Source organism: Eleginops maclovinus, chromosome 12, assembly GCF_036324505.1.
Source record: "Eleginops maclovinus isolate JMC-PN-2008 ecotype Puerto Natales chromosome 12, JC_Emac_rtc_rv5, whole genome shotgun sequence".
Lineage (NCBI taxonomy): Eukaryota > Metazoa > Chordata > Actinopteri > Perciformes > Eleginopidae > Eleginops > Eleginops maclovinus.
Window position 1 is genome coordinate 2152734 of NC_086360.1, and position 13108 is coordinate 2165841.

Sequence of the window (13108 nt, forward strand, 5' to 3'; positions counted from 1 at the left end):
GGGTCAAACAAAAACAGGACCTTTAGGAGACCACTGTCCATGTGAAACCAAAAGTCAACATTTACCTGTTTTTACTTATACTTTCTTTAGGAACAACATTGAGAATGCAGATGTGCTGTATAGGAACATGTTTTTTAAGAGACCGGGTTGGAATATGAATTTGTCAGGCTTATGAGTGTTTGTAAAATAATAATGGAGGGTTGAGTAAGGTCATTTGTCTTCTTGTACTGCACTCATCATTTGTAAACGTGTTCTGGTTTCTTGTTTCCTGTTTCCTTTCCCTCAGGCCCTGCCTTATGTTTGCCTTCTGATTGCTATGCTGTTCTTCATCTATGCCATCATTGGGATGCAGGTGGGTGATGCTGGGGTCACAGTGGATTACCATTCCTATTTTTTTTTAAGAAAAGCAGTACATATCAACTTCCCTCTCTGTCTCTGCTGTAGGTGTTTGGCAACATTGAGATGAACGAGGACACAGCCATTAATCACCACAACAACTTCCGCACTTTTCTCCAAGCTCTCATGCTGCTGTTCAGGTACAAGAAGCTTTATTATAGTTTACGTATATTACTCTTAAATCACTGTGGATAACTTTTACACTTATGGAACATTTCTTACAGATGAGCACACAGCCCAGTAGGTTGAAAAGCATTTGCATCAAAAGCGTAGCACTTTTTCTAGATGTATCTTGCTCTCCTGTATCATAGTGGCTAAAGTCCTTATAGGCTAAAGAAAAATCCACGTGCTCTCAGAGCCAGCCAGCAGACATGGACAGTGTCACTACCCAATCTATACCGGACACCCGATCGGTTCTGCGCATGTCCAGATAATGGTTTACGGCGTTGCTGAGTCGACGTTTTTGAAAAACTTTATTTAACAACTGTTTCAACACAAACATCCAACACATAAAATACTTTCGAACTGAAGGCATTATAAACAAAGGGGAAAATAATAAATCATTTGAAAACATTTAACATTTATTTGTTTAGGAAAGCCTTTTGAGATCACTTTGTCTTGATAACGCGTCCTTAGAAAAATTGTCCTAATGAGTAATTTTACTGAAGTAAAGGATCGGACTACAGTCTTGCCAGGCTGAATACATTTAGTATACCTTAGTATACCTTGATATATTCATTGTTCATAGTTTAATGACTTTAACAATTACTTTATTTAAGCTATGGAAACATTTGACTAGCTTTTCTTTGTTGATACATGACACAATTAGCTCCATATTTTAAACATTCTTCACCAAAACAAGAAAACGTGTTTATTTTAGTAAGAACCAATTTAAGTCTGCTATTTTATAACTAATCAAACCCAAGATAACATCAGTTTATTGAAATCCCAGAAAACTGCCGTAAATTGCTTCGACATACTCCAGTAAGCATCATGGGAAGTAGCCCGTAGAACCGATAGGGTTTCCAGTACGGATCAGGTAATGACAGACAGTGCTTCATTCCGAAAGTAGAATCTTTACACTTTTTAGAAGGAACACGAAACCAGAGGGAGACACTCCTGTAATAAGGAGAAATACCTCCAAATGTCCTTAACACCTGCACTTTCTTCAATATACACTTTAGTTGAGAATAAACACAGTTTATGTCAAATATGACCTACCGCGTATAAGTCCCATATCCAGTATGTATTATGAGATTTTAGCCATGGTTGTTTACATATTTGTCTCTCTTACATATTTTTATTCACTAATGTCTGCTTTTCTTTTTTGTTTTTGCTTGCCTTTTTTTTTTACCTGCTATGCCCCTCTGCTGTAAATCTGTAAATGTACCTGCTGTGGGGCTAATGAAGGAATTCTGAATTTGACCTATACTTCTCATACTGCATTGTATTGTCTGTGTAATGTCTTTGAAGCTGTATCTGAAAGTGAAGCATCATGCTGCCAGCCATGCATTTGTCTTCAGGTAAAGCCTGTCGCTCTGTGTCTCTGTTCTCAGGAGTGCGACCGGTGAGGCCTGGCATGAGATCATGTTGTCGTGTCTGAGTCACCGAACCTGCGATGAGCGATCCGGCTCCCAGGGGAAAGAGTGCGGCAGTGATTTTGCTTACTTCTACTTTGTCTCCTTCATCTTCCTCTGCTCCTTCCTGGTTCGTAGCTTCCTGACGTCTGTCTGACAGAGCATTACATTCAGATGTGACACGTTGGCTTTGCAAGGAGGTCACATTCATTTCATTTCCTAAATTAATTAATGTAATTAGAGTAATTGTACCTGTCCACACAGTTTCAGGTAATTACAGTATTTTTTTACTTGTAGTTATGTTGTTTTATTCTTCATCCTGCTCAAGTTGACTAGTTTTTAAACATGAAACTTTAAGGTATTTAGAAAACAAAATGTGTCCTATTTTTTTTTGGAAACCTCACAATAAAATGTGATATTTTTTCACACAGTCAGGAGCAAAAACACACTATATCATTGTTGATTCATTAAGTTCAGAATGGCTGGGATGAGAGGTTAGCTGACAAATCATCATATTGTATGGCCCTTCATTCAATACTTCATAATAATTACAAATCTCCAGTCAGAACAGAATGTAGCACAGCTCAGTGTATTCAAATATGTCTATCTAGAAGTACCGACACACACACAATTGCTTCCGCGGTGTTCCTTTAGCAGCCAAGCATCAGTCTATTACCTCCAACAGGAGAAGTGAACACAGATCAGACCAATGTTTTCCCACCAATTAAGTATTGGAAATACTATTCACAAGTTCCACATATTATTTTAAAACTCCCAACACTTAAATGGCATTTGGAGCGACAAATCAGGAGAAATTTAATATGATTGAGACTGTCAATTAAATTAAATTAAAATATCTTTGACAAATTGACAAAGCTTTGTACAGTTGCAATTGCGACATCTAAACATAAATATACCTTTTTAATGTACTGGTAAGTTCATAAACATGTTGAACAAATGCAAGAACATGTCTTCTTTACAAGCAATACAAGGGAAAAAGTGATGTCTGTTATTTATTATTCTTTCATTTCCCCTAGTAATAGGTTTAGTTTTTCATTTTCTTTTTATAAATAATTGCTTGAATAATTATTTTTATAGAATTTTGGGAAGAATTGTTTCTTTAAAGGTTTGAATTTGTGTCATTGTTGCTGCTCTGTTCCAACAGCTTTTCCTAGCCTTTGTAATGTTAGCTTAATCAATTATAAATACATTTCCCCACACCCACCTAGGCGAGATGACTTTTCACCGATTTACGCTATCTTAAAGTTCCCCCATAATGCTATATTTGAACAATATATTGTAGGGCCATATCTATACAAAACATGTCTGTGAAGTGTTTTGCTCAAAATACCAAACAGATCCCCCATTGTAGCATGCCTCATCCCCCTCTATTTCAGCCCTGTTCCTGAAGTGCTGATTCTGTGATTGTCCCCACTTATGCAAAATGCACTTTTTGCTGTCTTTTATACATATATGAGTCCCTGGTGTGTAAGTAGACTCACAAATGGTCAGAAAATACAACCCTCTCTCTTTTCCTCCTTACCCACATTAGTGGAGCAGATAAGTGAAACACTCATTCAAATAGTGATACAAGCACCAAATTTGGAACAAATACTCCTTAGACATTACTCTTTTGAAAAAGTACTTGAAATTCAAGACAGCCGCCCATTTTCCAAGATGGCCGCCATGCAGACTTGTAAATGGGGACATTTGACACATAATCTCACCACTTTGATCAATTTGGATGATCTTGGTGTCTAAAAGTATAGGAAATTTGAACTTTTCCTAACCATCACACTTGCAGCTACATAGTCTTGTGCAGGTAAGACCATATCGGTAGCATTTGCACCTTCCGTGGCATTCTGAATGGCATCCACACTTGGTCCGCTGTTGGCAACTCTCTGCAATGGTTGGAAGTGTTGTCCAGAAGACCTTCCATCTATCTCCACTCTTTGTCCATCCCCAGTCAGCAGGACTCTGTGTCTCTGGTTGGCACAGTATTGTCTGACTCCATATGCAGCCTGCTTGACAGGCGGCATGCTTGACATGCTGAAGTAGTGCTGCACAAGTTGGAGGAATGGCTTCATAAGGCCTCTGTTTCCGAGCAAACATTTCCAGTCTGGCATCATCTACACCAGTGTTTCCCAACCACTGTGCCGCGGCACACTAGTGTGCCGTGACAAATCATCAGGTGTGCCGTGGAAAATTATCCAATTTCACCTGATTGGTTCTAAGTGAGCGGCATGTAGTGACAGCAAAACAATTCGATGCTCTTCCAATAGAGGGCAGTGTATCAGAGCGATATGTCGTGACGGTAATGCTAGTTGTTGCTGGTTTGGTTGCCAACGGTCTTAAAAAATACAAAGAAGAAGAGTGATATGTCCCGCAGCAGCCGGAAGTTCATAGCCATGCTTCGAGTGAGACAGTGCAGGTGATAACTATGGATAAATATTTGAAAAGAAAAAGTACTCAATCTGACCTGGGTCCTGAAGAAAATTCCGACCCAGATGAAAGCCCTAGCACGAGTACTGGTCAGAAGAAAACAAAAAAGGTGAGCCCAAGACAGTACAGTGAAAGTTATCTTGCCTTTGGATTTACCTTTACCGGGGAACCAAGTGCTCCAACTCCGCTATGCCTGGTGTGCGGGGAAAAGTTGTCCAACAGTGCCATGGTTCCAAGTAAACTCAAACGCCATTTAGAGACAAAACACCCGTCACTTCAAAACAAGAATACAGACTATTTTGTTAAACTGCGTGAACAGACTGGGAAACAGGCAGCGTTATTGAGGAAAACCACCAAGACGGGTGAAAAAGCTCTTAAAGCTAGCTACCAAGTTGCTGAACTCATCGCCAAATCAAAACAACCACACACCGTGGCAGAGACATTAATAATGCCTGCATGCAAAATTATCTTGCAAGAGATGCTCGGCCCTGGCGCCGTTAAAGAATTAATTATAAGTCCCTCTTTCAAATAATACAATTTCCAGACGTATTCAAGACATGTCTGCAGACATTGAAAAGATAGTTTTGGAAAAGTTGCGCATCAGTGCTAAATTTGCATTACAACTTGATGAATCTACGGATATCAGTGGACATGCGCAACTTATGGCAAATGTGCGCTTTGTAGACGGAGACACCATCAGAGAACAGTTTCTGTTTTGCAAGGAATTGCCAGAAAGAACAACAGGAGAAGAAATTTTTCGAGTTGTGTCAGAGTACATTGAACAAGGAGGACTGAAGTGGCAAGACTGCGTAAGTGTGTGCACCGATGGAGCAGCTGCCATGGTCGGGCGCACCAAAGGATTTGTTAACAGGGTGAAAGAACAACATCCAGATGTCATCGCGACGCATTGTTTTCTGCACCGGGAAGCACTCGTTGCCAAAACATTGCCAGAAGACCTAGTTCCTGTACTGGGAGATGTTGTGCGCATGATACATTTTGTGAAAACGAGACCTGTGAAAAGCCGCATGTTCGCATCATTGTGTGAGGAAATGGGAGCGGAGCATAAAGTGTTATTGCTGCACACGGAGGTCCGGTGGCTGTCCCGTGGCAACATTTTAGCTCGTGTGTATGAGCTGCGGGAGGAACTTAAAGTGTTTTTGACAAATGAGAAGTATGATGACGCTAAGTTGCTCTCAAGTGATGAGTGGTGTGCAAGACTAGCATATCTGGCAGATATATTTCAACATCTGAATGACCTGAACACACGAATGCAAGGCCGAAATGAAAACCTGCTCACAAGTACAGATCAAATCCAGGGATTTCGTTCAAAGGTGCTGCTCTGGAAACAACATGTGGAAAGTGCCAATCTTGAAATGTTCCAAAACACACAGAAATGGCAAGAGAAATGGCCGAGTGTCAACAGTGCTGCACTGTGTGAGACAATAGGTAAACATCTGCAAAGTCTTGAGCAGAGGTTGTCATTTTATTTCCCTTCACTTTCCACTGATTGCCTTGACTGGGTGAGGAACCCATATAGCTCAACTGCAGTTGGAAGGGACATGACATTGCAGGAGCAGGAAGAAATAACTGAACTGAGACAGAATCGTGGTCTAAAGCTGAGCTTTGCTGATCTACCTTTGGACAGTTTTTGGCTGACTGCTGCCAAGGAGTTTCCTATTCTGGGAAACAAAGCAATTTCAGCTCTTCTCCCTTTCTCCACCACCTATCTGTGTGAGCTGGGCTTTTCAAGCATGACTACTTTAAAGACTAAGAAAAGAGAGAGACTCAGAGCTGTTGAGGAAGATCTTCGTGTTTGCCTTTCTTCAATTCCTGCAAGAATATCAGATTTGTGTTCAACTAAACAAGCCCAGGTTTCACATTGAGTAAGTAAAATGAGACTACATTTTCATTATATTTCATTATATAAACTTTTTGTGACATTTTTATTTGGTGGTGTGCCGTGGGATTTTTCTAACGTGAAATATGTGCCATGGCTCAAAAAAGGTTGGGAAACACTGATCTACACATGCAACTGTACTGGACCTGTCATACATGGTCACCACAAACTTCTCGAGGACCTCCAGATCATCATCACCTACTGTTGGTGGGTGCTGGCTTAGCTTGGCAAAGACATCAGATGCCTCAAAACACACATCCCAGGTTTGCCATGCAGACTTTTTCCCTTTGCTGCGGAAGCCTGGAACAACATTGCAACCAGTGAAGGCATGAAAGAAGAGTATTCCTTTGCTTTTTTCCAGTCCGATAGAGGTGTAAAGGTCATGTATAGGAAACCACCTCAGGTTGCATCCTTGGCCAAAGGACACCCACAACTGCAGCCAACCAATCCGTTGAAGAAGAGGCAGAACACTGATGCTATGATGAGGACATCTGTGTCACTGGCCTTAACCATCAGGACCTTGCTCCCCTCCTCCACTGCATACCTGGCTAGTTTCAGCCTTGAGATTTCATGACTGGTAGACATCAAACACGATGTCGGTTCTCTTGTACTTGGTGGAGTATGCTTGTACTTTGGGGAGCACATCCAACATGACATAGTCTTCAAAAGTATTTGAGGTTCGTGGTGGCAGGGTGTTCACCAGTGCTGAACCATCAATGATGATTGCATCAGCCTTTGGTTCCACATCAGGTATTGTAACATGGCTCTCAAGAATGGCTGCAAGCTGGGACTTCTGACTGGCGTAAAGCTTCCCACCATCACCCAAGGCAGCAGGCAACTGCTGATTTTCATGGCGAAAGAACTCGTGCTGGTCACATTCTCTGCTCTGGCATGAGATGAACAGCTTGGGGAAGAGCTGGCAGTCCTCCCTCAGCACGTTCTGCTTTGAAGCATCAGCAGAAGCTGGTTCCTGTCTGAAGAAGTCTACCCTGTTTTGTTGATCGGGTCATAGAAGGTGGCCACTTCCTCATTTTGCAGGCCCTCCATGAACTGCTGGAAACAAGTTCTGCCTCTCTCATAATGTGTGCTGAGAAGTGCAGCTACACTGGGATGAGCGATATCCTTGGTGTCCATTGACAACAGATCCCCACTCTCTTCCTGGAAAGAATTGCCCAGCTCCTTCAAAACTTGGGTCAGCTTCTTGACTTTCTCAAGGAAAACCCTTTGGGCTTGTGGTGTCTCATTGTGGTGGCTAGTTTGTTCTGCAGCCTCCTTGGCTTCAGATGCTGCCTTGTACTGTGCAACCAGGTGGCAGACTTGAGGACCTGCTATCATCCATCTCCTCAGTGCTGAGGGACCTTCAGTTATACCAACTGCTCCCCGTCAGCTTTGATAACAGCATTTGACTGCTCATGAGCCTGGTCAATAGCTATTGCAGAGAACTCTCGCCTTGACTTGTGAACAACAAACTTTCCACTCGCAAACTCCTGGGCCAGCTGGGGATGTTTCTCTTTGAGAGTCACAATGTCTCGGCGATGGATGGGGAGCCAGTGTGCATAGTTAGTGTTGTTGTTGGCAAAGAATATGGGATTAGCTGTCAATGCTTGGCAGTACAGGTTGAAGTTGGCTTCCCTGAATGCTCGGATTAGTAGTAGGATCGCCAGTTCCATGGACAGCACCAAACTCCAGAACTGAAACTGCAGACTTTGAAGCTTGCTACTATCACACCAAGCATCAAAGCATAGCACTTCCTCAGAGTTGTGAGCTGCTTCAGTGCAATAGTCATTGTAGACTGCCTTCAACAGCTGATAAAGACTGAATGCTGTTATCTGGTGGGCCTGGCGTGTCCCAGAGGAAGCCACCCCTGCCTCCACCTGGGCTGCTGTCCAACCACTCTCCTGTAGAACTGTTCCAGTTGACTTCAGTGCAGCCATCTCAATGTGTAGGCCTCCAAACATTATGACAAACTTATCCTCACCACACTGCTCAGGCCAGTGCCACTGGATTGGCTTTGCCAATGCATAGATTGGCCGGTCGGCAGTCATGACAGGTATCTGACCTGGATTCAGGACAGATACAGTCTCTTTGACTTTGTCCATGACATGTCTGATGGTAGCAACCGAGTGGGCTGTGTCTTGCAAGAGAGGTAGCAGTGATGTTATGCTAAGCTCAGCTTCAGGGCTTCTCTTCTTGGAAGCATGGTGGGCTGGCCAGGTCATGTTCACTGCCCCATCTGTCTCTTCAGTTGCACTGACTTATTCCAGCCACTCACACTCCATTGCCAGTTGTGGTCCTAACAGAGTGGTGTCTGGGTCTGTCTGCACAGGACGGCTATGTGGAGGAGAAGGCTTCTTCTTGGTGAAGAAGGCTGGGCGTACCTCCAAGTCTCACAGGTTCACGGTATTTACCCTGGTTGTCTTTGGTTGGATGCTGGAAAGCTGAGATGCTGGTGCCATGAAAAGAGGTTGTTGCAGTTGTTGCAGTGGGGTTGTGGTCAATGTTGTTCATGGCTGTTGTGGTGAAGAACCCTCTCCTCAGAACTTGTGGACAGACCACCCCATCCTCTCTGTATCTGTTGAGCATTGCATCTCCAAGCTTCGCAGATATCTCCAGTACTCTGTCATATGAAATGCTAAGGCCATGTTCATGAAGCATTGTCACCAGCATCCTCTTCCTAGTCTTGGCATATATTGACATTCCCATGTAGATGGGGAATGGTGTTTCCCGATCTTTGGAATGCCTGTGAGTCGATGCTCCTTTCTTGTGTCTTGTGTAGCAGTTATACTGCAGGAGCTGTGCAATTGCCATGTCTGACTTGGAGGCACCAAATCTCAGTTGTGATTTGACGTCAGCCCCGTGTTCAATCATGTCTACAAATTGAAGAAGGCTGGGTGGAATGGCATCCTCAATACATCCCTCATGGAAGGTTCCATCAAAGGAAAACTTGTGGTCCAGCATGTGTCTCCTCAAGATCTTGGCTGCTTTGGCAAGTGCCATAGCATCACTATAGTCAGAGGCTTGTGACAGGGCAAAGCCTACATCGTTTTGGAAAGCCTGCAGGACATCTCTTCCCTTCTTGTGAGCTTCCAGCTCAGATATTTCAGTCAACAGTGTGTCCTTCAGTCTGGTGGCGTTAACATCCGGTGTCTCCATACCCAGCTGTTCTAGACGATGTTTGTACAGGTTGATCATATCTGCAAGTCTGAATATTGCAGGTCCCTCGGAACTTAATTTGGTCTCCACTATGTAGGTTACTAGTTCTGAAAATGCCAGTGGGTGGACATCCCACTGCTGGCTCTGCTCACTCTTTTCAACATTTCTCAGGTAGGCTCTCTCTCTGTTGTACAGGGATATCAAACATGCAGCATGATACTTGAGCTCCTGTGCTATGACATCTCCACCACTCAGTACTTTCAGGAGTCTTCCATCATTTAGAGTTTTAGCACAGTCATTGAGTCTTTTGTTAAGCTTCATGGTCATGACATGTCTCAGTTCTGATGCTGGCTCTTTTTGTTCACAAAGGAAGCACTCAGACTCCAGACCCTGGTTCTTCCAGTTTGGTGTTCTTGAAAAGATATCGGCAGCTCTGGTGGTACTGTGCCATGTTCCTCCTCAGCGTTTTCTTGTATTCCACCACCCTCATCCAGTCTAGTTGGATCCAGAACATGGGCACCTCATTGACGGCATGGAACAGGGGGATATGCATAACGTTTAGGTGGGGATTTTAGATCCTCATTATCTTTGTCCTCTTAGCAAATACAACATTTGCCCCAGTCAGTTTTCCATTTAGATGATCCTGGAGCTGAACTTGCCATGTTGTTCGATAATAAATGAATTAATGCAGTAAGGCCGAGGGGTTATCCTTTTACCACCTTTACCACAGTATGACTATACACATTCAGGTATGGGATACAAATAGATTCAGACATAAATCCTACACCTAGCCCGATCGTTCATCCAGTGACATTTAAGTCCCGCGCGATCAGTACACCTTCTGTGTGACTACATTCAAAGTCATGTAAAGCCCCGTCACCCTTGGCTCGGCTCTCCCGTGCTGGCACACCCTGTCAATTCAGGTGCGGCTATCTAACTACATATAACTAATATCTAACTTCTAGCTAACTGTTGGCTTGAATTAGATAGCATTTGGGACACTAAACTATAATATTACCACTACTACTACTAGTTACAGCTAAAGCTTGTTTAGCCGACACTGAACCCCATGCTGAGTTTCACAGCAGTGTGATGTCACCAGTGTGCCCTGGCTGTGCCTTGACATCCACTGTTTTCTGACTCTCTCTCCCCCCTCACTGGGGGTGCATCCAATTCAGTTCTCATTCCTGGGATATGTTCCACATCAATCAGCTGTGGTTGCTGTCTTCATGTACAATATGTTAGAGTCTGAAATGCTTAATCACACAGAGACCCTCACCTGGTTTAACCCGTGAGCCAACATAGTGGATTATTTTTATCTAAGGCCAGAATAAGGCAAAAGTAAGCTTTTGTGAGGTTTAAGGGTCCCAGATTTGGATTCTACATGGTAAAAAATGTATATATTGATGTCATAATGGGGGAACTTTAAGAGACATATTTGTATCAGCACCCTTTCTTTGAAGCCATTCCTCTTTATTGATGCAGTTTACTGACGGAGCATTGTGGTTGTTGTCTCCATTAGTCACTTACACACAAAACATGTTGAAACATTCTGCTGGATTCGGATGCTACCCGGATCAAACACAGGACTAATGTGTCCCTTGTGTGCTGCAGATGCTGAACCTGTTCGTGGCGGTGATAATGGATAACTTTGAGTACCTAACCAGAGACTCCTCCATCCTGGGGCCTCATCACCTCGATGAGTTCATCCGGGTTTGGGCCGAGTACGACCCGGGTGCATGGTATGTTCACGCCTCCCTTTGGGCCCCAGAGAGTAGCATACAAAGTAGAGTGGGGGGGGAACAGATACCCTAACTTTACTCCTCTCTTTCCCCTCTGTTACTAAGGTTACTTAATGAGGCCTCTTGGAGAAGCCTTGTTCCTATACCTTGTTGTTTGCAGTCAGCCCGATAATTATTGATTTACTGCTGTCCTGAACGTTTGTTTTATTTATGTGCTTGTTCTTCTCCACAGCGGACGGATTTCCTATAAGGATATGTACAATTTGTTACGCATTATCTCACCCCCCCTTGGCTTAGGGAAGAACTGCCCTAATAGGGTAGCATACAAGGTTTGCAAATACCAGACATTTCCGTCACTAGGGTGCTTTGTGTACCTCTGTGCCAAGAGACTTTTAACTGAATGGCTGTGCACCAATGAAATCGCCTTTACACGAGCACCCGCCACTCCAAACTGACTGGCTTTGGTTGATGATGCCGGAGTGGAAACAAAGCTTTCAAAGCCACAGCGAAGTTATAAAGCAAACCCGTTTTAATAATCAGCATCAAAGTATCAATCACTAGGTTCAGGACATTGAGGCAAATCTGATATATGAAAAAGGTCTCAATCTTTAAAAATATGAATAAGATCCAAAGCCTGATGAAGGATAGAGTGTTTTGAGACTCTGCCTCAGACCAAAGCGCTGGCATTGAAACCATTGTTTCCGTGCACCCTGGTTCCAGTACCAGAGGGATGTCTGCTGGCATGCTGAGGCAGACATCCCCGTAACAATGCTGTCATCTCTCTTCCCTCATATCAGCATTCTGTGTGTCGGGTAAACCCATCCTCCCTTCTTCGGACCATCCTCCCCTTTCCCACCAAACTCACTCTTTTACCACTTCATGTTTCCTGTCAGGGATCCTGAGCTCCACAGTGATGCATCCCTGAGCCCCGTCACAGCGGCCGAGGATGACATCCACCTTCCATCTCACCCGAGGAAATCTACTAACACAGATTTCTGTTTCTCCTTTCCATTATTCTCTTGTTTTTCTTCCTTTGTTCCTCACCTCCTTCTCTAACTCCCCATCCTTCTGTGTTTGCGTTCTGTTTATTTTTTTATTTCCTACCCTGTGAAGTGGCCGTATCAAGTACCTCGATATGTATCAGATGCTGCTCCACATGTCCCCACCGTTAGGTTTGGGAAAGAAATGTCCGCCAAGAGTCGCCTACAAGGTAGACCGTCATCCTCCTCCACCTTCTTCCTCCTCCAGTCTTTCTCCCATTGGCGTGCCCTCAAGCCAACATCTGTGCTCTGCAGTGTTCCCTCCTCTCTTCACTTTGTTTTGCTAGTGCGCTGATATTGTTGGTGTAAGCCCCTCCCTCATCTTTACTGTCTGTTCTGTTTCTTTCTGTGGGCTCAGACCCATCTCCAGTGATAGCATAGCTAAAGTTAGTGTATCATACCTATACTTCATTATGCAGGATTCTTTCTCCCTTATGTTGTAATATTATTATTTCCTTTGAATGGTACACCCGAGCTGGGGTATTAGTCTGTGGAGCAGTGTGTGTGTGTTTCTGTGTGATGGTGTGAGTATGTGTAGCTTCTGTTGCTTTTCTGTGGGAGTAATACTCGGTGCTTCTCACTTTATGATTGTGTCTTTGCTGCCCATCCCCTCTTTCTCTCATGTCATCTCAGTCGTTCCACTGTTGGAAATATTTGTGTGTTTGTCTGTGAGTATGTATTTATTTTAAGATGAATGTGGATTAGGATGCCATTTCCACCTGATAAAGCAGTAGGCGGGATCTGTATCTGAGTAGATTATGCAGAAGGGCCACTATAATTTGTCAAATATCCAGTTGAGTCTGCAATAAGGAGCATCGACCCCTAATGTTAAAATGCTCTACAGGTAAGGGCCTTTTTAGG

The 13108-nt window shown here is 43.5% G+C and overlaps 1 protein-coding gene across 1 annotated transcript in view; it reads left to right on the top strand.

Moving 5' to 3' along the window:
* Positions 1–13108, top strand: part of cacna1ba (calcium channel, voltage-dependent, N type, alpha 1B subunit, a) — a 159061-nt gene that overhangs the window by 121030 nt on the left and 24923 nt on the right. Inside the window, exons 36-40 of the mRNA XM_063896797.1 lie at positions 287–352; positions 445–536; positions 1953–2103; positions 11080–11207; positions 12321–12417. Coding sequence (XP_063752867.1) covers positions 287–352; positions 445–536; positions 1953–2103; positions 11080–11207; positions 12321–12417 — 534 coding nt within the window. The remainder of the gene's footprint in view (positions 1–286; positions 353–444; positions 537–1952; positions 2104–11079; positions 11208–12320; positions 12418–13108) is intronic.